This window comes from Otolemur garnettii, unplaced genomic scaffold, assembly GCF_000181295.1.
Source record: "Otolemur garnettii isolate 467f Iridium unplaced genomic scaffold, OtoGar3 scaffold00050, whole genome shotgun sequence".
NCBI classification, from domain to species: Eukaryota; Metazoa; Chordata; class Mammalia; order Primates; family Galagidae; genus Otolemur; species Otolemur garnettii.
Window position 1 is genome coordinate 116014 of NW_003852445.1, and position 25714 is coordinate 141727.

Below are 25714 nucleotides of genomic sequence, written 5' to 3' on the forward strand. Positions count from 1 at the left end.
GCAAGTCTCCTGCCTCAGCCTCCCAAGTAGCTGGGACCACAGGCGCCTGCCACAACACCTGGCTATTTTTTTGGTTGCAGCCGTCATTGTTGTTTTGGCGGGCCCGGGCTGGATTTGAACCCACCACCTTAGGTGTATGTGGCTGGCGCCTTAGCCACTTGAGCCACAGGTGCCGAGCCAGAGATCAGATTTTATAAAGCTTACAGAGTCTCCTGTACTGGTGAAATTGAAGCAGGTTAAATTAGGGGAGGCAGGGCAGCACCTGTGGCTGAAAGGAGTCGAGTACTGGCCCCATATGCCAGAGGTGGTGGATTCAAACCCAACCCCAGCCAAAAACTCCAAAAATAAATAAATAAATAAATAAATAAATAAATTAGGGGAGGCTAGGGCTGGAACATCTATAGATATGGGGCTGAACAGAGCTGTATTATTTTCTGCCAGAATGAAAGAGTTATATGTGTTGGGTATGAGGATGGATTGAAAAGATTTTGGTATAGAGAAAGGCATATCCAGCATCCCGAGAGGGAGAGGAGAGAATAAGAGCTCAAGGAAGCTGAGAAGGAGGTGCTTAAAAGCCAGTGGCAATTTCCAGGGTTGCTTGTAATTTTTTTTTTTTTTTTTGAGACAGAGTCTCAGTTTGTCACCCTCAGTAGAGTGCTGTGGCATCACAGCTCACAGCAACCTCAAATTCTTGGGCTCAAGTGATTCTCTTGCCTCAGCCTCCAAAGTAGCTGGGACTACAGGCACCTGCCACAATGCCCAGCTATTTTTAGAGATGGGATCTTGCTCTGGCTCAGGCTGATCTCAAACTCATGAGCTCCAGTGATCCACCTAAGGGATAAACCTCAGCCTCCCAAAGTGCTGGGATTACAGGTGTGAGCCACTTTGCCCAGCCTAGGGTTGCTTGTAATCTTGAGAGGATATCTTTACCTAGTAGAGGGATACTGCATCAAGGAATAACAAGGAATAAATGTGAGAAGGAGTGTCCAGAGAGTGAGCACCACAAGGTGGAGTAGGATGAGGGTCCAGTAAATTATTGCCAATGCCCACCACCAAGATCTCTGTTTAAAGGACCTTTATAAGATGGCAGCATGGAGAAGGTGGCCCCTGTGTCTATCATTAAAGAGACTGGCTTACCTTTCACTAGCAAAAATACCCAAAGTTTAATTCTTGTGATCGACCAAGGAGCCTCCTGACTCTCCAGAGATCATCACTCTTCATCATTTGGGCCTAAGAGGTCAGCAAATTCAGGAAGGTCCTGGGAGTGGCTGCAAATCAGATCCTCAGAGGGATATGGGCAGTCAGACTTCCAGTGAGGACCTCTTCTGGTTAGGTGTGGCTTGGGAGGAGGATTTGTCTCCTCAGAACAAGAGTCTGTCTGGTTGGGTCCAATAGGATGTATCTCAGGCCCCTGAGGGGGCTTTTCCCCAACCTGGGTTCTTGGCACCAAAATGAGAGGTTAAAGATTGAAAATGAGAGATTATTCCAAGATGTGAACAAAAGGAAACAAGTACAGCTTCTGTGTGGGCAATATGTCCTTTATTCCACTTGGATATGAGTGAGCTGAGTTCAAAAAGGAAGTAACCATGTGGGTTCAGGTGGATGGGAATATAGAAGCTTGGAGAGGTAGGGACTGGTGCATTCATTTCTAGCTGGGCGTGATGTTCCTCCCTGGGTGGGAGCATTCTATTTGGGCAGGTCCCTACATTGGTAAGGTGACCAGAATTTAACATTGGTAAAGCGGGATACCATTGGGGGGGTGGGGGGGGCGTGGCCTGACAACAATGCAAACTTTGATAAGCAGTTCTCGATAATCAGTTCTCAACAATTATTTGTTATTATTAAAGTTTAACATTATAAAATTAACAAAAATAATATAAAACGCATATCCTGGTGAAATAGCCACATGGCAGCCAAAAACCGTATATTCCCTTCCTGTTCCTGTTCTCCTGTGTTCCCTAGCTTTTCGTGCATTCTTTCCAAAAATCAGGGCTTTTTTAAAACACCGCAGGATGCAGGACAAATTGTTAAAAATCGGGACTGTCCCACCAAAAGCAGGACATCTGGTCACCTTACTCTGGTTTGGGGGCGGGGGCTACTTGTTTGTTCCAGTCATTTGGCTCCTTCTGAACTAATTGTCCTTGCCTAGAAGCAAGGGAGGGAGCCAGTCTCCTTCTGATATCTTGCCCAGGAGGGGAGTAGGGAGCTTACATTAGCCTTTTCATTTCCAAATGAAGTTACATTAACCTCTTCATTCCCAAAGGGAGTTATATTAACCTTTTCAGCAGCCGAAACCCATATATTCCCTTCCCATTCTCCCACTGTTCCCTAGCTTGTCATGTATTCTTTCCAAAAATTGGGGCTTTTTTAAAACGCCACGGGATGCAGGACAAATTGTTAAAAATCAGGACTGTCCCACCAAAAGTAGGACGTCTGTTCACCTTATACATTGGCCCTATCAGGAAGAAAGATTTCCCCCAACCCCGACAGTTCCCAGGACCTGCATTGGGAGGTTGGCTGAGGAAAACAAAAACAGAAAACAAAAAGTGATCATTTTAAAGTTATTGTTGAGGCTGGGGGAGGGTGTCCTGGTTCCCCAAATCCAGTTGACCTGGTTCCATTACTTGCCTGAGCTAGAAAGTTCAACTGAGGCACTTTTGATTGAGGAGCAATCAAAAGCAAAAGTGAGTGGAAACTGAAACTAAAACGGGAGTGGCCCAGGAAGCGTGAATAGAAAGCAAAAGTAACCCACACAAGTTTCAGAGTAAAAAGGAGATATTTACTTAGGAAGAACAAAGAGAAAGTTTAAAGCACTTCTGAAAGGAATTGGAAGTGGATCCAATGCACACAAAGGCAGTGTGTGGGTATAAATACTCCTTGCTCTCCAGTTTGAAATTGGTTGTCTTTCATTGGTCTCTTTGCACCGCCAGGCATTGCCCTTTTCTTTTGGATGAATGGTGAATGATCCTATAAGCCCTGCAAAATTCCTTGTTCTGCAGGCCAGGTTTTGCTCCCACCCGCCTTTAGGCCCCTTTCTTGGTGTCCCTTCTCAGTTATTTTCACTGTAAAGGTTAAGGTAGAGAGTCTTCCTTACAGCTAAAACTGGCCTGTTTAGAGATTTGACCATTATCTCTATCTTCTGATTTCTTGGAAGGTCAAATAAACACCCTAATTTCTACTTGGTGACTTCATGTTGTCTATTGGGCTTACTGCAGGAGCTTAGTCCAAACCAATGGCCTCTGGCTAAACCCCTCTGAACTTTCTTCTCAATTAGGCTCTAACTTTTAGGCTTCTTTGTCTTTCAGTCCAGTTTTAGCAAGAAACTTGCTAGGTTAAAAATCTGCCATTCTTAATCTCTGATGAAATTCATGATAATCTTCTATATCTCATCACTCCGGCCTGCCTTCAACAAGAATCCTGTTAGATTTGTTTTACCAGAATTCTCCTTAACCCTGGCATTTCTTCTTAGTAATTTTCCATCCACTGGAACTCTGCTCCTTCGCTATAAATCTCCACTTGTCTTTATTGTATTCAGAGTTGAGCCCCCTCTCTCCCCTCCTAAAAACCTTGGTGTAGTTGCTCACTTTGAATACAGTTTGCCTCTCATGAATAATTTCTTTGTTAATGCTAGCTTAATAAGCAAGGAAATTTACTCTCTCACATAATGGAAAGTCCAGAAATACTGCAGACTTCAATTTAATGTGTTCAGAGGCTCAAGTATGTCACTAAAGACTCAAGTTCTCTATATCCCACCACTCTGCCTTCCTAAGTGTTATTTGATCCTCAAAATAGTTGCAAGATGGCTAAAGTGGTCACAGACACCACATTTAGAAATATCCAAAGGATAAAAAGAGAGTGTTAATTGTGAGGCATTTTCTAGAGTGAGGAAACACTCCCTGGAAGCTCTTCAGCAGCTGTTCCCTTATGTGTCATTGGCTAGGGTCACTCATTCATTGAGTCACTGACCAGGGGAATGGGATTACCTCAACAAGATTCCCCCCACCCTGGCTGCCTCTGAGGTAAATGAGTGTTACCAAAAGCTTAGCACTTGTCCCTGAGGCCAAATCAGGAGTACGAGGACAAGTGGTTGAGGAAAAAGAAATAGGACTGGTCAAATGAAGAGAATGGCAACCTCCCATCTTAAAGTACCATTGTCTTCCTCATAAGTAGAAATACAGAACTTTTATTTTATTTTTATTTTATTATTATTTTTTTTTTTGTAGAGAGAGTCTCACTTTTTTGCCCTCGGTAGAGTGCAGTGGAGTCACAGCTCACAGCAACTTCCAACTCCTGGGCTTACGTGATTCTTCTGCCTCAGCCTCCCAAGTAGCTGGGATTACAGGTGCCCACCACAACGCCCAGCTATTTTTCATTGCAGTTTGGCCGGGGCTAGGTTTGAACCCACCACCCTCAGTATATGGGGCCGGCGCCATACTCACTGAGCCACAGGTGCCTCCCAAATACAGAACTTTTAAAGGGAGCATTTTCAGCTTCAAGTTATTGTTGTTTAATTACATCTAATAATTCTGATCAATCCCATCTCCAGGGAGGACAATCTCTCATGACATCTATCCCCCACCCCCACTCCACTCAACCCCCAACCTCTGGGATCTGCCCACACATGCCCAGATCTTCAGGGGACAATACTGTTTTGCCATATCCTATGGCACAAAAAACAAAGGATATTCCCCTGCCCTTCTGGACCATTAACCTGAGGTAGGGATGCTGGGTTTAGTTCTTCTGAAAAGGGTGAGGGTGTTTTAAAGAGACAGAAAATATTTTTACCCTTTTGTAGCCTGTTCCCTCTGTATATATGGAGCCACTGGATACTTGAATGAATCAATGTTTTGTTGAGAAGGAACAGGAAAAGGGACCAAAATCTCCATGGCAAATCCCAAAGTTACTCTACAAAAAAGACAAAGTATATAAAACTTCTGACCCATCCTTCTAGCATTGGCAGAATGAATTATATACTACACAATCAAAATTAGAAAGAGGCAGAGCAGAGGGTCAAAAACAATGAAACTATTCCTTGGCAATAAGTAGCTAACAGCAAGAATGTTGGCCAAATATTTTAGGAGAAATTTAATAAAGACTTATTTAAAATATTAAGCTTAAAAACTGACACAAAGACTAAGATTATTCTGCAATCAGTGTTACAGTGAAGTAGCAATCTGGCAAGAAGTAACAAGGAGCAAGAATGTTTCAGGACACAGAAGATGAGCAAAACAAATGACAAAAGAGTAGAAACTGGGCGGCACCTGTGGCTCAAAGGAGTAGGGCGCCAGCCCCATATGCTGGAGGTGGCAGGTTCAGGGGTTCAAATCCAGCCCTGGCCAAAAATTGCAAAAAGGAAAGAAAGAAAGAAAAGAAATCCACAGCAGACATATGGCCTAAGGGTTTTCATCAGTTCCACAGAGAGAAAGAATTAGAAATTAGTATCAAAATTTTCTCTATATATTATTGAGAGTTAATTGTATGTGGTTGTGCTTAACTCAATTACAGTAATTTGTATATAATTACTATTATTTTATGGGTTTGGGTCAAGTGTAATAATTCTTTCAGATATGGTTAACTTATATTGAAATATTGGGAGCACTTGGGAGGTTGAAGCAGGTGGATTGTCTGAGCTCACAGGTCCAAGGTTAGCCTGAGCAAGAGCAAGACCCCATCTCTAAAGAATAGCAGGGTGGGGCGGTACCTGTGACTCAAAGGAGCAGGGTGCCAGTCCCATATGCTGGAGATGGCAGGTTCAAACCCAGCCCCGGCCAAAAACTGCAAAAAAAAAAAAAAAAAAAATAGCAGGATGTTGTGGTAGGAGCCTCTAATTCCAGATACTTGGGTGGCTGAGACAAGAGAATAGCTTGAGCTCAAGAGTTTGAGGTTGCTGTGAGCTAAGATGCCACAGCACTCTACCAAGGTGACCAAGTGAAACTCTTGTCTCTAAAAAATAAAGTAAAATTTTTAAAAAGGCATAAAAATCAAATTATGTATAACCATGCATTCATGAATTTCCTTAATGAAAAAATAAAATTATAAAAAACTGAAACTACTTTTGAAAACACAAGATATAGAGAAACCTGCCCTACCTTAAGTAGTAGGCAAAAGCATGCTGTGAAATCTTATTTAAGAAACTTTAAGTCGGCTCGGTGCCTGTGGCTCAAGTGGCTAAGGCGCCAGCCACATACACCCAAGGTGGCGGGTTCGAATCCAGCCTGGGCCCTCCAAACAACAATGACAGCTGCAACCAAAAAATAGCCGGGCGTTGTGGCAGGCGCCTGTGGTCCCAGCTACTTGGGAGGCTGAGGCAGGAGACTCGCTTGAGCCCAGGAGTTGGAGGTTGCTGTGAGCTGTGATGTCACAGCACTCTACCCAGGGGGACAGCTTGAGGCTCCTGTCTCAAAAAAAAAAAAAAAAAGGATCTTTAAGTCTTAGTCTTCTCAGACTACTATTATAAATTGTCATAAATTGGGTGGCTTAAACAACAGCAATTTATTTCTCACAGTTCTGGAGGCTAGGTAGTCTAAGATCAAGGTGCCAGGAGATCTAGGGGCTAGTGACAACCAGCTTCCTGGGTTGTAGATGGCTGCCTTTTGCTGTGTACTCACATGTGTCTTTTCTTCTTTGCATATTCATGGAAAGAGAGATCGCTCTCTTTCTCTCTCTCTCTCTCTCTCTCTCTCTCCATATATATATATATATATATTTTCTTTTTTTTTTTTAATTGTAGTTTGGCCAGGGCTGGGTTTAAACTCGGCACCCTCGGTGTATGGGGCCAGCACCCTACTCACTGAGCCACAGGCACCTCCCCCTCCTCTTCTTATAAAAACACTAATTCCATCATGAGAATCCTTCATGACCTCCTCTAGACTTAATTACTTCCCAAAGACCACATCCAAATAACCATCCTCCTGGGAGATATATATGAACTTCAGTATATGAACTGGGGGGTAACAGTGACACAAACTTCAACCTACAACAGAAATAAACAAATCTTGACTAGGCTATTTCACTGAGAGTGCTGACTGACCTCTTCCTGATGATATAGACTGGGTGTAAGTAAGTAAAGGTGTGGGAGGTTGAGAGGGAACCTAGATGATAGCTTTGACTTCTGGCTTCTGCCTGGACTCCCCTCCAATAGAAGATTAAGGGTATCCAGTGATCCAGCAGCCCATTACTCTGCCCTTGTTTCCCCCTCTCACCTTATCCCCCTGGATAATGGTGACTGATAGAGATACAAGGGTCAGGTGAAAGAGGAATCTGTCTAGCCCGGCAGACATTTTTAAGGAGTGACCAACGCCACCAGAGATCATCAATTTCTCTACAAAATATACTTTGTGGATATACTACATGTTTTGAGATAGCCTACAAAGTTATCTTTGTGGGGGAAATTGGCATCTGTAAAGAAAATCAGGCTTTCTCTGAGGCCCTCCTTTACCCAGACAAGGAAGGACCAACTGAGAGTCTGACACCTTAAAAAGTGTGACAGAGGCCAAGGGAGGGCATGATTGCTGGAGCCTGTAATCCTAGCACTCTGGGAGGCTGAGAAAGGAGGATCACTTGGACTCAGAAATTTGAGACCAGCCTGAGCAAGAGCGAGACCCCATCTCTACTCAAAATAGAAAAATTATCCCAGTGTTGTGGCCCATGCCCATAGTTCCAGCTACTCAGTAGGCTGAGGCAAGAGGATTGCTCAAGGCCAAGAGATTAAGGTTACTGTGAGCTATGATGTCACAGCACTCTACCCAGAGCAAGATAGTGTGATTCTCTCTCAAAAAAGAAAAAAAGAAAGAAAAGGTCTGACAGAAACATTTACTTTCAACTCTTTGCAAGGGACCAGGAGGTTCTTCTGCATAACAAGATCATCTTTGCTAGCCAGGCCTTTCCTTTTTTCTCCCTCCTATAATCCATTTTGCCAATATCGAAGTCCCCCCAACCTCAAGGGGATACACAAGTGGCAACCATCCACTAGCAGTTCTCAACCTGTGGGTCGCGACCCCTTTGTAACAGTGAAAATACATCGCGGCATTAGGAAGGTTGAGAACCACTGGAACCATTCCTTTGAGTTTTCATACTTTGTAAGACTTCCAGGCACACATGTGCATATAATAAAATTTCTATGCTTTTTTTCGATGTATAATCAGGATTTTTTAATACAGTCAAATGACTGAACACTCAAGGGAAAAATTTAAACTTTCCTACACTTCCCACTGTCCCTGTCTCCCACACTATGAACATTACTATTCCTTAAACCACCTTCTTCCCTCCTTTCTCGGTGCTGGTGAGAATGTAGAAAGTTAATATTACTTGCTTTAAAAAGAAAAAAAGTCTGGGAATTATGTATAGATTTGAGTTGGGACCGCCATTTATTTACAAAAATATCCCGGAGCTGTTCCTTGGCTTCAGGACGCTCATGCATCCTATTGAAACCAAAGAACAGAAAATATCCTGGAACAGATTAATTTGGAGTATGATCTCAAGGGGAAACCCTTAAAGGGTGGCGGACACCGTTAGTCACGTGAGTCTTCTTTTTCCTTCACTTTCTTCTTTCAGCTTCCCTAACTGCCATTCACTGGGCAAAACAAATAAAACCTTAAGAAACAGCTTCTATTCACAAGCAATAAGACTCTTATCCCCCCCCCCTTTGTCATGCGCATGTATTTTTGAATGTGTTACTGGGTATGGATCTCAAGTGCATCCAGTTCCTTGCCTCCTGATCACACCATGGCCTGACCACCAGGAAGCTGAACAGTTAAAAGAGTTTTCTAGGGTAGTCTGGAGCCTGTGGGTGACGGGGATTACTGTGCCCTGCGTTGAGAGAGAGAAGGGGAGAGGCGCCGACCCACTGCCTCTCCCAGCCAAGCCTGGTCGGCAGCACCCACCGTTCCGAGGTATTCGGGCACCTTCACATCCCGCCCTGCCCAGCGCAGGCGGGACGTGATGCAGCACGGTGTGTGATGCGCCAGCCGGCCGCCAGAGGGCGCGAGAACCTCCAGCCCTAGTGCGATGGCGTCCCCCGGACCGGGAAGGGAAGGTGGTCGGGCTGCGAGGAAGGGCGGATGGGGCCTGGGAACCCGCAATGAGAGCCGGGCCCCGCCTTATCCCGGAGCTGCCAGCTTCCGCGTAGGGTCCACCCGGCCCTCCATTCCCACCAGCCCGAAGGCTCCACCCCGATCTGCGCTATCCGAGTGACCTCGGCGCCGGGGCCGGGAGCCCGGGCGCCCACCTTGCGGCCCCACTCCCGCCTCCGGCTCGAAGCCGGGGGAGGAGGCGGCGGCCGGATCTTCAGAGAGTAACGACTGGAGGGCTGAGGCCCCAGGTCAGCCAGATCGGCCGCCGCGGGACAATGGCCGGAGGGGCTGCGGGCTCGAGAGCCGAAAAACACGGGTGCCGGGGCGCTGGAAGCCCCGCCCCGCGGCCGGCACCCTGACAACGCGGGCGGGCTGGGCCGCGCCGCCAGCTCCCCGCCCCTGGGCGGCCGCACCGGGCGGGGCCGTGGCCAGAGCACCGCCGTCGCTGCTGCTGCAGCGGCTCTGCGGATCGGGGGCCGGGGCCGGGGCCCGGGCGCCCACCCTCCCAGCTTCTCCCGCCATGAGCCAGGGGAGTCCGGGGGACTGGGCCCCCCTCGACCCCACCCCCGGTCCCCCAGCACCCCCGAACCCTTTCGTGCATGAGTTACATCTCTCCCGCCTCCAGAGGGTTAAGGTAAGGGGTGGGCAGTGAGCGTCGGGAGGACGCGTGGGGGGTTGAAAATTGGGCCTTTTATAGCCCTGGCATAGGGATCCATAGGAAGGACTTGGCTGAGAGGCTTGCGGAGCAGGAGTGCGGGGATGCGCACGTGGGGGCGGCCGGGGGCGGGCTAGGAGTCCTGAAGAGGACTCGGGCTTGAACAGTAGACAAGCTCGAAGATGTGGAAGAACTGAGTAGGTGGGGATGGAGGACTGCAAGAGACCAAGGGGCAGGAGAGATGGAGGGCCTCGGGCAATGCGGATTACATTCTGCGGAGGCTGATGCTAGGATGGAGTTGGCTACAGGAAGGCGGGATGGGGGCAGGGACGTGCTGAGTGCTTCTGGGGGCGGGTGGGGGGGAGCTCTGACTTAGAGGGAAGACTTTTATGGGCCTGAAGCGTGCGTCCCTGTGCCCTTCCAACACCCCTTCTTCCTATTCCCCCCACCCCGCACTGCAGCACCTCTGGGAGGGGGCAGGGAGGATAGAAAGGGGGTTGGCTACAGGAAGTGAGGGCCTAGGGGAACTGGGGGGTGGTGTGGAGAGGGAGTGTCCAAGGTTTCTGCTGTCATCCACTCCTCTGAGACGGGCTCCAGGGGCTAGGTTTGTTTACCTGCTCCCTCCCCAAGGCAGCTTATGGAGTCACCCTGGCTCCTGGCAACCCCTACCCACGGAGTAGGGCTGAGCGCTTCTCTTCCCCATCCCCCAGTACTGTGGGATTCCTGTTGGGCAGAAAGCTGACCCTGGGCCTGAAAAGTGGACCTCTCAGTGTTTCCAACCTCTGCCTCCATGGCCCAAAGTAGAAAGAACTGTACACCTGGTTTTCTGTTGTACATAGAGCTATTTATGGAATAGGATGTGGGGGAGGCGGACCTATCTCTAGCCTACTCCGTATCAAGTGCATTGCCGAGCACTTTCACACTGGTTATCTCATTAAATCCTCTAAGTGCTAGATGTGTTTTATGGCATTAAGTTTTATAGATGGGGTGGGGACCAACTGAGAGACAGAAAATGAGGCCCTTGATTCTTTTATTCTCTTGCCCTCCTTGGTATCATCACCCCACCTTGGGTCCCAGTCTCCTCTCTTGTTCCCACATCACCTATCACCTGCAAAGAATGATGGTCTTCTGCTCCTGGGTCCATCATTGTAGGAGGTGCTGTGGAAGGAGCATCTCCCAGCCCTGAAGTGGCATTTTCTCCCGCCTTCTGCAGTTCTGCCTCCTAGGGGCATTGCTGGCCCCCATCCGAGTGCTTTTGGCCTTTATCGTCCTCTTTCTCCTCTGGCCCTTTGCCTGGCTGCAAGTGGCTGGTCTTACTGAGGAGCAGCTTCAGGAGCCAATTACAGGATGGAGGAAGTAAGTGGGAGATGAGCCCCCAGAGACCCTACTTCTATTCCCTACTGTATATTCTGCTCCCCTTTTGAGAAGAAGAGGAGGGAGGGTTTTACCCAAACCAACCAGAGTAGGTGGGATGAGTCAGCCAGATTCAGATCTGGTACCCAGGCTCTCAACTTCATCTAATGTGCCCTGATAAGTCCCAAAGTGGCCAGAGACTTCAGCCCTTGGCCAAGTCCTATTTGAGGGTAAAAGAGGGGTGTCCTACTTTCCTGGTGCCTAAATCTAGGGGGTGAGCAAGGGTCAGAACTGCTGCCTCCACTGATACTCAGCTTTGCCCTGCCAGGACTGTGTGCCACAATGGGGTGCTGGGCCTGAGCCGCCTGCTCTTTTTCCTGCTGGGCTTCCTCCGGATTCGCGTTCGCGGCCAGCGGGCCTCTCGCCTTCAAGCCCCTGTCCTTGTTGCTGCCCCCCACTCCACTTTCTTTGACCCCATTGTTCTGCTGCCCTGTGACCTGCCCAAGGTTGTGTCTCGAGCTGAGAACCTTTCTGTGCCTGTCATTGGAGGTGAGAGAGTTCAACAGGGGTAAAGGGGAAGGATGACAACTCTTGGCCAAAAAAGTCAGGAATTGGAGACACTGGAGAGAAGAACGGGCCTCAGGTGGGGGCGGGGGAGAAGTTAAAAGGGATTGGCAAGTGAAATATCAGTTAATACTATTGTCAACCCAATTTCTGAGATTCTGAGGGCTGGGGTGTAGAGAAGGTGTTGGAGGGAGCTCTGATCAGTTTTCTAAAAGGACTACACTCGACAAAGGAATTGTTCCCAGGACAAAGATAACTGAAGGCTAGGCACGGTGGCTCATGCCTGTAATCCTAGCACTTTGGGAGGCCAAGGTAGGTGGATCACTTGAGCTCACAAGTTCAAGACCAGCCTGAGCAAAAGTGAGAACCCTGTCTCTACTTAAAAAAATGAAAAACTGAGGCAAGAGGATCGCTTGAGCCCAAGAGTTTGAGGTTGCTGCAAGCTATGATGCCACAGTGCTCTACCAAGGGCCAACAAAAGTGAGACTGTCTCAAAACAAAACAAAAAAAGAGATAACTGAGAATTATCTCATACTGTTGGGAAATGGAGGCTGCAGATGTTTATGCCCCTGGGTGGAAACCAAATGACTCCTCCTTTTATCCTTCCCACCCCCAGCTCTTCTTCGATTCAACCAAGCCATCCTAGTATCCCGGCATGACCCAGCGTCTCGGCGCAGAGTGGTGGAGGAGGTCCGAAGGCGGGCCACCTCAAGAGGCAAGTGGCCCCAGGTGGGTAAGGGCTTTGAGACCTTCTCCTCACCTTTTATGTCCTCCTAAAGAGGCTTTCCATTCCGCTCTCCTTTCCTTCAGCCTTCTCCACCTTTTTCTGCTCTTTTCTTTTATTCCCCCCAGGTACTGTTCTTTCCTGAGGGCACCTGTTCCAACAAGAAGGCTTTGCTTAAGTTCAAACCAGGTGAATAAAGGGATAGTGGGTGGTAGGGTGTGGGAAAAAGCGGTGGCAGGTTCAGGGCAGGGACTCCGAAATAACCCAATAAGTGGAAGAGTGGGGAGGGATGGGGAACTTCCTAGCTGAGGCTGACAAGTCAAGGAGCCAGAGGGAAAATGATCACTGAATGGAGCAAGACCCCATCTCATCTGAAAACTGGCCAGACCCCCATATTCATGCCTTCCAGCTACCTCCATGTACTAACCTCTGCCTGGGGGTGGGGGTGGAAATGGGATTTAGGAGCCTTCATCGCAGGGGTGCCTGTGCAGCCTGTCCTCATCCGCTACCCCAACAGTCTGGTGAGTCTTGATCCAAAAAGGGGGGGAGGGGAAAGCATGAATCCACCCTAAATGGAAATAAGTGAAAACTGTGGGTGTTATAATGGGATGTGCATCTGGGAGCGGGGTCAGGGCCTCTCCTCAAAGATAACTGGCCAGTTCCAAAGACTGGAAATAAAAGTATGCTCTTCTACCCTCTCCTCTGTTTCTCTCATAGGACACCACTAGCTGGGCGTGGAGGGGCCCTGGAGTGTGAGTTCTGGTATTCCCGGGGTGAGGGTGGAATGCAGGTCCCTTAGGCAATTCCTGGCCCATCCTTCAATCTCCAGAATTGAAAAGGTGAATGGGCCTTTTTCATCCCAAGACTGAGAGAACTCTAGAGAAGGAAAAGCCCCTTTCCCTCTGCTCTCTCCATATAACAGGGTGGTGCTTTCAGTCCTTTCACCTAAGTCATTCCTGCTGGGATTATGGCTCGTCTGCACTTTCCTATGTCTCTGTGATTCTTCCTTTCTTGTCCCTTTTTAAGATCCATCAGACATGCCTCTTCCCTTTTCCTTCTGTTACTCAGACCTCTAGTCGCTTTCAGTTTTTCCTCTGACATGTCTCTGCAGCTCTGCTCTCTTTCTCAGCCACCTTTCTGGCCCTTCCCTCAAGTCTCCCAGCTGACTCTACGACTAGAAGTCCATTTGTGTATCAACAGGCAGGACTTTTCCTCTCCCCACCTCAGGGCGGGAGAAGCCCCTAGTTAGAGATTGGTGAGCACCAATATTTCTCTTCTCCTAGACTCAAAGTCCTCTGGCTCACAGCTTCTCAGCCCTGCAGCGTTGTGGATGTGGAGGTAGGACCCCCCATGAATGGGATGGGAAAATGAACATCTCGGACCCCGAAAGCCTTGGAGAAGGAAGATGGAATGGGTCACTCCTTACTTTGAAGTCCTGACAAGAACTGTATCTGTTTCAGTTCCTCCCTGTGTATCACCCCAGCACTGAGGAGAGCAGGGACCCCACCCTCTATGCTAACAATGTCCAGAGAGTCATGGCACAGTGAGTTTCCCACAAAGTATTTCCTGGAGCAGATACAGGGCAAGGAAACCACAAGGTGGGGGGGAGGAAAGGGCAAGGTTTTAAGGCAAAGATAGGGAAGCTGGCAGTGGAAAGCTGTGAACATGGACAGCTGTGACTGTGGAGAGAAAGTTAAAGGGGCCTGAGGGACTCTCCCTACTCAGTCAACCAGAGTCAGTAATGAACCCTCAGAAGTTTCTTCTGTTTCTTGCCCCCTCTATTCCATCCCTCTTCCTTCTGTAGGGCCCTGGGCATTCCAGCCACTGAATGTGAATTTGTAGGGAGTTTGCCTGTGATTGTGGTGGGCCGGCTGAAGGTGGCATTGGAGCCACAGCTCTGGGAACTGGGAAAGGTGCTTCGTAAGGCTGGGTAAGTGGCTTTGACAATGAGGGTACGAGCACTGTCACAGAGTGAGAAAGCACAAGAAGAAAGGGAAAAAATGGGAAAGAGCAAGGGAAATCTTTAAAAAGAAAAAATAGGAACTTTAAGAAAAGTTGGGCTTGGCGCCTGTAGTTCAAGCAGCTAAGGCACCAGCCACATACACTAGAGCTGGCGGGTTCAAATCCAACCTAGGCCTGCCAAACAACAATGAAAACTACAATCAAAAAATCACCGGGTATTGTGGTATATGCTTGTAGTCCCAGCTACTTGGGAGGCTGAGGCAAGAGAATCGCTTAAATCCAGGAGTTGGAGGTTACTGTGAGCTGTGATGCTATGACACTCTACCCAGGGTGACAGCTTGAGGCTCTGTCTCAAAAAAAAGAAAAGTTAATGGAGTGGCTCGGCAACCATTGCTCAGTGCTTAGGGAGCCGACCACATACAGAAGCAGGCAGGTTCGAACCCAGCCCAGGCCTGCTAAACAACAATGACAATTGTAACAACAACAAAAAAAATAGGTGGGCCTTGTGCTGGGCACCTGTAGTCCCAGCTACTTGGGAGACTGGGTCAAAAGAATTGCTTAAACCCAAGAGCTTGAGGTTGCTGTGAGCTGTGACGCCACGGCACTCTACTGAGGGCAACAAAATGAGACTGTCTCGGAAAAAAAGAAAAGTTAATGGAGTAAATAAGAGGAAGGGGGAAAAGGAAACAAGCACATGTAATAAACATGAAAAAGTAAGATGGACTCTCAAGGGCCTGTGAGTCAATATACCTTAGAAAAATAGCAGCTGGGCCAGGCATGGTGGCTCACGTTTGTAATCCTAGCCCTTTGGGAGGCTGAGACAGGTAGATTGCTTGAGCTCATGAGTTCAAGACCAGGCTGAGCAAGAGCAAGACCTCATCTCTACTAAAAATAGAAAAACTAGCCAGGCGTTGTAGCAGGCACCTATAATCCCAGTTACTTGGGAGGCTGAGGCAAGAGGATCTCTTAAGCCAAGAGTTTGAGATTGCTGTGAGCTATGACACCACGGCACTCTACCCCAGGGGGACAGAGTCAGACTCTGTCTTAAAAAAAAAAAAAAAAAGAGGAAAAACAGTAGGTGACCCTGTGCTGGGAAAACTCAATACTGGGGCCAACGTCCTGCTAGTTGGTGTGTCTAGGAGGAAACTGAGACAGCTCTCTGCCTTCAACATTTCCATTGTAGGCTATCCCCTGGCTGTGTGGACGCTGGGGCTGAGCCAGGCCGGAGTCGAATGATCAGCCAGGAAGAGTTTGCCAGGCAGCTACAGCTCTCTGATCCTCAAACAGTGGCTGGTGCCTTTAGCTACTTCCAGCAGGTAAAGGAGCTGGAACACAGGTCAGAACCCAGGCTTGCCTTCTAGGCTGACATGCTCAGGACTTAAGGACCATATCCTAGTATCCATATCACTGACATTGGGTGGTCAGTTTGGAGTCTGCGTAGGCGCTCTTAATAGCTCTTGTCAGATGGCATCTGAGATTCATAGGAGGATTCATCTTTTTGTCAAGTATCCAGTGCATTGAAGAGCAATGTTTTAATCCTTGTGAGGAAAAACAAGCAAGAAACAATGAATCAGGCTCGGTGCCTGTGGCTCAAACGACTAAGGCTCCAGCCACATACTCCTGAGCTGGCGGGTTCGAATCCAGCCCAGGCCCTCCAAACAACAATGACGGTTGCAACCAAAAAATAGCCGGGTGTTGTGGCGGGCGCCTGTAGTCCCAGCTACTTGGGAGGTAGAGGCAGGAGACTCGCTTGAGCCCAGGAGTTGGAGGTTGCTGTGAGCTGTGATGCCATAGCACTCTACCCAGGGTAACAGCTTGAGGCTCTGTCTCAAAAAAAAAAAGAAAAAGAAACAATGAATCAGTTAAGTCTATACATTTCTGAAGCCACTGAAGAGATTGGCAAAAATGGGAAATCATAAGACCTTGAGGGGCACTGGGGGAAGGTCTCAGAAGCAGAGTCATGAAGGTTAGGGGGAGAAGATGACATGAAGAAAAAAACACTGGGCAGGTTAGACAGTTGAGAGTTTGAGACCCAGAAGTATTTTTAATACTTGGGCAGACTATTTTAAATATCCTTGTGGCTTCTGTGAAGATTCCTGAGCTTCTTAAAGCATCTTGGCAAACCATGTATTTCCTGGGATTTAACCAAGTTTCCTTGTCAAATTATAATCTAGAAGATTCTTGTGTTTGTAAATAACTAGCAGTGGTTCCAAGGAGCATTTTTTGATCTGAGATGCAGACTGTGCCTCTCAAAAGCCTCTGAAGGGACAGGAAGTGACCATGTGCATAGACTCTGTAGACTGAGGCAGGCTATCCCCAAAAAGAGCATTCCCCCATTAGCTTGTAGCAGAGCAGAAACAAAAATCCAAATCCATGGTCTTCCATAGCGCTGTTGCTGCAGGCATCCTCCTGGGCCTTTCTGTAAGAAATTATGCCAGTGGCCCCCCCTTTAATCTGTTGGACTAGTTCTGCCACATAGGCTGAGTCAGCGGAGGGAACCAGTCTGTCCAGGTTGGGGGCCTGGAATGCCCTCCTTTGACATGTCAGAAACTTGATGGTAATTTCATTCCTAAGGTATTCCCAAACATTCCTAGGAAGTCCCTTTATGGGAAGTCTTTGTCACCAGGTGACTTGGTATAGTTTGAGAAACCCTATGACTTGAGAGAAATTCCAAAGGCTCCTAGAGAGTTTGGGGCTCACAATTCTGAGGGAGGCAGTCACAGGGATTATCCTCATGCCTGCTTTGAAGAGGGGAGAGGCAAAACCCTTAGAGCAGAAGAGAAGATGCAAGGTCCCCACACTGCCCTGGTTTCTTCACTTTCCAGGATGCCGAGGGTATGGTGGACTTCCGAGATGTAGCCCTTGCACTAGCAGCTCTGGATGGGGGCAGGAGCCTCAAGGAGCTGACTCGCCTGGCCTTTGAGGTACTGTGGGGTAGGGGGCATCTGGTGATTTTGTTCACCTCACATCAGGTTTGTGGGGTGTGCTATTTCAGCATCTTCTAGATAGTAGGTGCTTAGTATCTAACCCCTTGACACACTGTCTAAAGCTGAAGATTTGGAATATCTCTTGGGACCTAGCTGGGAACAGGAAGAGGGCAAAAGCTATAAAGTCTACAGTTTTCCTGCAGAAAAGACCCTGAGGGTCAGGAAAGACCTGTGCACAGCACTTGTGGAAGAGGAAGAGCTTATCAAGCCAACCTGCAAGGCAGTGTGAGGCATTGGCATGAGAAGAGAACTTGACTATCATCCCTTTCTCTCCCAAGCTGTTTGCTGAAGAGCACACAGAGGGGCCCGGCCGCCTGCTGTACAAAGACGGCTTCAGCACCATCCTGCACCTGCTGCTGGGTTCTCCCCACCCGGCTGCCACCACTTTGCATGCTGAGCTATGCCAGGCCGGACCCAGCCAAGGCCTCTCCCTCTGTGAGTCACTGTCTTCTCAGCCCCGCATAGGCACTCAGGGCAGTAGGCTGGGAGGAGCAGGCTGGACAGGGAGAGAGGATGTAAAACTGGACTTGGGAAGTTAATAGATTAGAGGGCCAGGGTAGATCATTTCTGAGAAAAGAACGGGAGCATTTTCTTCCCCTCATTCTTTGGTCTTTTCATTCTTTTCCATTTTATTCTTCTTTGTCCAGGTCAGTTCCAGAACTTCTCCCTCCATGACCCACTCTATGGGAAGCTCTTCAGCACCTACCTGCGCCCCCCACACACCTCCCAGATACCAAATGCCTCATCCCAAGGCAGCCCCACTTCCCTGGCCAACGGGACTGGGCAAGCGCCCAAGCAGAAGGGCGACTGAGCACCTCCACCCCATCTCTGCTCCTGTTTGACTTTTGTTATCATTATCTGTTTTGTTAAGTTGATTTTAATTTTTTGTTTGGTTGTGTTTTTTGTAAGAAACTATTTTATATATAAATATAAATCTATATCTATATCTATTAAAAAAAATGAAGCTCAGTCACATTGATGGTATCATTAGATGGGAAGCAAAGGGGTGAATGGTTGTAGGACGCCCATTGGGAGATGCCGAAGGGTCAGCCTTGAAGGGCTGGGTCACTCCTCTTGGCCATAGCTGAATGAATCCTCACCCAGAGGGCAGGGCTCTTTCCTGCGCAGAAATCACACAGATTTCAAATCCTCCCCTAGTACTGTCATCCCTTGTATGTGCACATTTCAGCAGACTCCTTCACAAACCTCTTTTAAGCCCATTCCCTCTTGTTCTGTCCTCATGCAAGATTAAAAAATAGCTTACTACCATTCCCTATTTAATAATTCTTTTTTTTTTAGAGACAGAGTCTCACTTTATCACCCTGGGTAGAGTGCTGTGGCAGCGTCACACAGCTCACAGCAGCCTCCAACTCCTGGGCCCAGGCGACCCTCCTGCCTCAGCCTCCCGAGTAGCTGGGACCATAGGTGCTCGCCATAATGCCTGGCTATTTTTTTGTTGTGGTTTGGCCAGGGCCGAGCTTGAACCTGCCAACCTCAGTATATGGGGCCAGCACCCTACTCACTGAACCACAGGCGCCGCCCCCTATTTAATAATTCTACAGAGACTTCTTCCTTGCAAAGAGACTTCTTCCTTGCAAGTCAGACTACCCATATAGGAGGGTCTATCTGCCTTGGGATGAGCTGGGAATACTTCAGGTCTTTTTGTCCAGCCTCTTTTCAAGGAAGAGAAAACAAGGCCCCATAAAAGTGCTGTGTCTAGACATAATTATGGAAAATTAATTAGATTTAGAAAGTTAGATCCTTCTTTCAGATGTGACAGGTAAAAGCATCTTTCCATCTGTAGACTTAAAGGGAGGCAAATAATTATAGGATGTCCAGGCAAGCCCTCCCAACACCAAGCCCAGGCTTGTGATGAAGGATGAACAGTGATCATTGGAGACTTCTCTGCGTCCAACTGGGGAATTATCACTACCTGAAAGCCAGTCTGTTGCCAAGAGGAGGTTGCAGGGAGTGAAGATACGGCTATAAGGTAAGGTATCTGGATTTGTAGAACCCCTACTTCCTTTCTTTATAGTACCTTACAATCTTGCAGGAAAGACGCTGAGTACCAAAAAAAGGCACATTGAAAGCACTGTCCAACGAAAACAATCTTTATTCAGTTTTTTCCCATATAACTCCCTCCAAAGGTACATCCCCCGCATTTCCCACTAAGGGAACAACCCACATCCTAGCCAGTCTGACCTCCCTCTCCAAAAATACCACCTTTGCAGAACAACAAAACAACATTGGGTTGAGGCTGACTCTCCATTGGTGAGCACCAGGGGTGAAATCTGCTTTGGGGCACCCACTTTTGGGGACTCTCAAGTAGGGTCAGATGATCCTGTCCCTACTGGCTACGACGTCGTTTCTTCCTTCTGCCTGTGACAAAACTGTCACGCCGCCTTTTACGAGGCTGTGAGGGCCGAACCACTCCCAGAGCCAGGGTTTTCTCCCCAGAGACCCCGAGTTGAACTCCTGAGTGGGATTTCTTTTCAGCAGGGGCCAGACCTTTAGCTAGAACTCGCTTCCCAGACTTGACAACAGGATATGGAGGTTGGCTGAGGCCTCTTGCCTCAGGACAGAGGAGGTGGGTACCGAGAGGAAGCTGCTTTGGGGACAGGCTAAGTTTAGATGCCAAGAGGTAGGCAAAGTTGGAGAGTTCCTCATCTTCCTCGTCCTCTTCCTCCTGCTTCTCCTCTTCCTTGGCCCCATCTGCTGAGCTACATATCTCACTAACAGGAGGGTTTTCTCTCAGAACTAAGGCATCCTTGGTTTCCTGTGTAGGGAAAGTGCTCCCCTGGTCCTGGTGAGAAGATATTGTTTTGGGGGTTTCAAGTGCATAAGACTCTTGACGCCCATCTAAAGGAACATTATCTTTAGGCTTGGAAAGATCAGCATCCTCCCTGCCCTCTCCTTGAAGGTCATAAGAATTAAAATTTGGCAGGCAAGTATCCTCGCTGACCCCTAGCTGGAGTCCACGATCATCTCTAACATCTAGTGTGCTGCTGTGTTCTGTTGCCACCAGAGGAGAAAAGGAGGTGCCCCTGCTCTCTGCCTCTTGGCTAGCCTCAGGGAAGGGAGAACCATCCTGGGTCCCCAGGATAAGGAGATCACCTTGGACAAGAGGCAGGAGGGTTTCTTTAGAAGATCCCAGTGTGGAGGCCCCAGTTCTACTTTCCAGCAATGGGGAGCAACCTTTAGCCCACAGATCACTGGGATCCCGTAAGGTCTCAGGACTTTGTTCTCTGTTTTCTTTAGGGCTCAGGTCTGGGCTGTTTGCCCTTTGAGGACCTGGCAAGGTGCAGTAGTTTCTCTTTTCTAGGGCAGCTATGGCATCTGTGCTTCCATAGGAATTCACGCTGCTCTCCTCATCCCCAGGGGCTATGGTTTCTCCAGGACCTGGAGTAATGTTATTTCTGGAACCCAGTGCCTGGCAGCCTCCCTCGGGCTCAGTTACACGTTTCCCATCTTGGAAACTCTCTAGGACCTCTTCAATCTGTATTGGCAATTCCAAGTTTACACCATCCATCTCACTGCTCAGCCAAAGTTCTGGGCTGAGAGAGGAGCCATCCCTGTCCCCAGCTGCTCTAGGGGAAGGGTTCTGATTGTAACTTGGAGCCATGGGAAGACCATTGCCATCTCCCCATGCTGCTCCTGAACCGTCTTCCTGGGGCACTGCTAAAGGCTCCTGCCCTTGAGGAAGCACTCCAAGACCCCCCATCTTTTGTCCTGTTGGCAGCCCCAGGACCTGACTTTCTAGCCCCTGTCCTTGCAGTCCAGCTGGCTCTGCAAGTCCAGCATCCAAGCTGGGAGTTCTCTCACACTGAGAGTCTTCCTGCCAGGAAAGGGGCAGAGCATCCGAAGTTCCATCAACTCCCAGGCACAGCCCAGGGGACCCAGCACCTCCCAGGTGACTATCCTGATATGAAGATATCTGGTTTATAACCTTCCCAGACCCTCTTCTCTCCATACCCAAGGGTCCCTGAGTTCCCTGAGGAGTTGCACGGTCTAGTGGCAGGTCCCAGCTCCTGGGGGGTGGCAAAGTGTTCCCATCTGTGCGCAACCCCCTCGGGCCATCTAGGGCTCGCTCCCGCCCACTGTGCACTTCTCTTGCCCGTTTTCCCAGAGAAGAAGCCTTTCCCAGGCGAACAGTGCCCCCAGGCCCCCGAGGCCCAGGCAAGGGCCGAAGCCGCCCACCCCCATCTTCGTCCTCATCAGAAACAGAAGGACTTGAGTCGGATTGAGCTCCACTGCAACTTGGAGGTGCCTCCGCATCCTCCTCCTCTTCCAAGGCCAGGAGTCGCTTCTGGACTAGCTGGAAGAGAAGGATAAATACCAGTTCTATACATGGTTGTGAGAAGAGGGGCTGACTGGGTGGAAGGAGACGGTATTTGGGCAAGGCAGGGAAAGCAAGCAAGAGGTTTAAATGACAGTATAAAAAACACTGTAGCTCTCTCCTGCCTTCTCTTGCCTTATTCCTATGCTTTGGGCCTTTACACTTTCATTCTTGTTTCCATAGCCCCTTACCTACTGGTTCAGCACATGAGGCCCAATCCTAAAGCTGTTTATTTCTAGAGCCATGTCATCCATGACAGTGTAGATTTAGATAAAATCATGCGAGCTTCTTATTTCGATATTCCCTCCATCCTAGGCTTACTTGGGCAAGAGTAAGTCCTTCTTCTTGTTCCAGCTCTTCAATTAAGGCCAAGGGATCCCTCTGTTGTTCTGGGGACAGCAGATCTGCCAGAAATTGAGGGTGAATGACGGCCTCCACCTGGGGAACAGAAGAAAAAGTGACATGAGTCCTCGATGGAAGGTAGCCTATGAAACAAGCCACCACAGAGAAGTAGCCATGAGCCCTCCCAACTACACATTCAGCCCACATGAATTTGTTTGTTATAAACCACAAACACCAAACTGTACACACGCACATGTGTGTGCACATCCATTACACATAGCTTCCCCCGGGAGCCCACCCCATATCTACTAGAAACCAGACATGTAGGCCCAGCCTACCTTGGAGACAAAGATCTCCTGAGAACACAGGTCTTCGATGTAGCTTAGGAGACCTGAGTCTGGGTACATTCCTTCCTCCTCCTGCTGCTGCTCTTCTTCCTCTTCCTGCTTTCCTTCTGGCTCCCCAGTGGCCGAGTGACTCCCCACCAGCCCTTCCATGATGTCAGCATACTCCTTCACAGCTTCTGGTGGGATCTCCTTGGGGGCCTCAGGAACTGGAGGCCTCTGGGGTTTGCGCTGACGCCTGCGGGGAGCCCGTGCCTTGGAGGCTGCCTTCTTTGGAATGTACACTAAGGGAAGAGATGGAGGGGCATGGGCAGTGGCACCACAACTATGGTTTCTACCTCCCAACTCTGCTTATAAGGGCAGCAACCTGGGTACACAGAAATGGTTCCAGGGTGGATCAAGCCAACCTGAAAGAGTACTCATCATTTGGAGATTTAGGAGCTGGAGTGTCTAAGAGAAATTCACTATAGGAGGAATCTTAGAACCCTGAAAATTCTAAGAAACTCCCTGGTCTGGACCTCATTTCTAAGAGAGATGAGGTATTCTGTGCCTCACTGACAGTCTTGGTGAGAGTTTACTAGTCCAAGATCAATACCTCTTTCAGGACAAAGGGAACCTGAAAACCCAGCCTCTTGTGAGGTGGTCTGTTTAGAACATCACAGGCCACTCTCTGGAGGGAAGGCGGCAGAACCAAGGGCGATGCCATTCCTAATCTGGGGCTGGTTTCTGTGCACCTCCCTTTGAGCCTTTGGCCCACAGCTCCTGTTGGAATTGGTTAGCCTTACCTGACTGCTGGCAAACCTCAGGGGTCAGGGGCCCTGGAGGATCAAGTTTCAAAGAGGCTGCAGGAGACAGGCCCTGAGACCCATTGGTTAGCTGTGAATTCTGAAGCTGCATCTCCTCCTCAGCCTCAAACTCCATGAACCTGCAGAGGGTGAGGAAGGCACAGGCAGTGCTGAGGGGACCAGGACTGCCAGGACCCCAGGCTGCAGAAAAGCATGGCTAAGAAATGAAGTGCTCTCAGTTGGCCACAACCTGCACAAGTCATGTCACCTAGAAGGGAGCTGCTCACAGGGAGCCTAATAACAGTTCCTGGGAAACCTGGAGAGTTCACCACATGGTCCCTCTAGTCATCACTTAGGAAGACTTAAGAAAAGAATGACCTAGAGCTTGTAAACTCTTCCAGGACAGAGCCCTGGCTTTTACCTCTTTCCCATGCCTGTCTCTCCCAACTTCACAGATTGTATACAGCAGCACTTAATACAGGTTTGTGGAATTCAGTCAAGCCTGAGCAACCACCTTGTGGGAGCTCACAAGTGGGCCCCTGGAGGCCTCATCTGCCCTGCCTAAACCATAAAGTGAGTTCCTGAAGCAGCCCTGGCTCGTAGGCAGTGCTGAGAGATCCAGTCCGGAGGCTGGGCCTGGTGCCTTGGAAAGGTAAATCTAGGAGGCAGGGCCTAGAAGATTTTGGAGGAGAAAGTAGAAGCTAAACTTGGGAGAGGGTGTTCATTTTCCTCAGAGTTGTTTGGGGTTTTTTTTGCGGTGTTTGGCTGGGGCTGGGTTTGAACCTGCCACCTCTGGTATATGGGGCCAATGCCTTATTCCTCTGAGCCACGGGTGCCACCCCAGAGTTTTGTTTTATTTTTCCATCATCATAGAAAAATAGTAAAAGAGCCAGGAGATCACTCTGGACATCTTAGGACCTTGGCTTCCTCCTGGTTCTTCCAGAACCAGTCCCATTCTCAGATAAGAAAGGATTTTCTGTGCACCGTTTCCAAAGGAGGAGGGGTAATCCTAAAATTCTGCCACAATAGCCACTTGTTACCTGGTCAGTGAGAAAATGACCTGCCTAGTAGAGCTTTCTCTTCTTTTGCTACATCCCTTCGGCAAGGGATTTCTACACCTACTGGGCTCCAATACCCTCCTAAGACCTACAATATCAAGGCCCCTATCATAGATTGAAGATCTGGAGAGGAAGGAGCTTCCAAGAGGAAACAAGATAGAAAAACTCACAAGTCAAGGTGGTGGAAGCAGCAGAAAGGATCCAGGAGACCCCATCCTAGTCTACACCCCTTCTCCTAAATTCCTTTTAGTAATCCCTCACTCATCCAGACAGAAGCTTATATCTTTTTTTTTTTTTTTTTTTTTGAGACAGAGCCTCAAGCTGTCCCCCTGGGTAGAGTGCCATGGCATTACAGCTCACAGCAACCTCCAACTCCTGGGCTCAAGCGAGTCTCCTGCCTCCGCCTCCCAAGTGGGACCACAGGTGCCCGCCACAACGCCCGGCTATTTTTTGGTTGCAGCCGTCATTGCTGTTTGGCAGGTCCGGGCTGGATTCGAACCCGCCACCTTAGGTGTATGTGGCTGGCGCCTTAGCCGGTTGAGCTATAGGCGCCGAGCCCAGACAGAAGCTTATAATACAGCTTGTGTCACTGCCCCCACAGCTCTCAGCCATACATCCCCTCTCGGGAGCAGGAATGTCCATCAGACTCACTTTTCTGCCATCTCATAAAAGATCATCCGGTCAAAGTTGCTGGTTCGCTCCCACTCCTGCACAGCCCTCGGCAGTCCCTCCTCCAGGGTCATGGTAGGCTTCAGTCGGGCCAGGGAACGAAGCACTGGGCTAAAACCCACATTGTGTCAGTTACATTCTAAAAGTGTGGCCCCCCCACCTGTTCTGACACCCACCTGAATTCGACCCCTGCCCCTCATCACTTGTAATGTGCCCCTCAGTCTCTGTCATGTCCCCTTCTGATTAGACTTCCAGAATCAACCTCCCCCCATCCATTCATTTACCACACTTGCCTGTCTTCTCACTGACAGTTGCAAATCTCGCACAAAATCAGATAATTCTCCCCACCTTTTGAAATCAAGGGCTGCAACCACCCCTAATTCTCACAGTGCTATCCTCAGCCAAACATTAGGATAACACTCGTGTTATTAAATGAATGGGATTCACTATAAGGTAGACTTACCCCTGCCCAGAGGCTCTTGCATTTAATCTCTAATTGAAGGTGGTGTGGTGTTTTCATTTATTGTTTTTTTGGTGTCTTTGTTTCCAGGATACCCTCACAGTCCAACACCAATACTAGACCCCCCCAATACATATTTCTAGAAGGCCCCTGAGCCCTTTTTAATCCAGAAGAAATAATGAACCTGGCCTAAAGTAAGGGCTTTGTTTTTTTTCCCTGAGTCCTAAAACTTTATTGTGCATGAGAATCACCTGGGGAAGGTCGCTATAAATATTAATTGCATCACCCTAGCATCCCTGGGATTGCTCATTTTACCACCTTCCCTGTTATAGAGGTCTGCACTGCTGTGTTGGCCTTCTAAGTCCTTTGCTCTTTTAGACTGCCTTTTTTTTTTTTTTTTTTTT

The 25714-nt window shown here is 48.7% G+C and overlaps 2 protein-coding genes across 2 annotated transcripts in view; one reads left to right on the forward strand and one right to left on the reverse strand.

Annotated features, from left to right (window-relative positions):
* The first annotated feature begins 9521 nt into the window (after positions 1-9521).
* On the forward strand, positions 9522-18289 carry LPCAT4 (lysophosphatidylcholine acyltransferase 4). Its single transcript, XM_003791675.3, has 14 exons — positions 9522-9705; positions 10940-11082; positions 11408-11628; positions 12260-12372; positions 12496-12556; positions 12830-12888; positions 13085-13119; positions 13651-13705; positions 13828-13910; positions 14172-14297; positions 15513-15645; positions 17155-17253; positions 17595-17751; positions 17964-18289. The coding sequence occupies exons 1-14, from the start codon at positions 9592-9594 to the stop codon at positions 18125-18127; spliced, it is 1563 nt and encodes a 520-aa protein (XP_003791723.1). The 5' UTR covers positions 9522-9591; the 3' UTR covers positions 18128-18289.
* Positions 18290-19663: 1374 nt separating this feature from the next.
* NUTM1 (NUT midline carcinoma family member 1) overlaps positions 19664-25714 on the reverse strand; it is a 10865-nt gene continuing 4814 nt past the window's right edge. The window contains exons 3-7 of the mRNA XM_003791674.3: positions 24833-24961; positions 23124-23263; positions 22333-22622; positions 21974-22090; positions 19664-21631 (exon numbers count right to left, since the gene is read on the reverse strand). Coding sequence (XP_003791722.1) covers positions 19664-21631; positions 21974-22090; positions 22333-22622; positions 23124-23263; positions 24833-24961 — 2644 coding nt within the window. The remainder of the gene's footprint in view (positions 21632-21973; positions 22091-22332; positions 22623-23123; positions 23264-24832; positions 24962-25714) is intronic.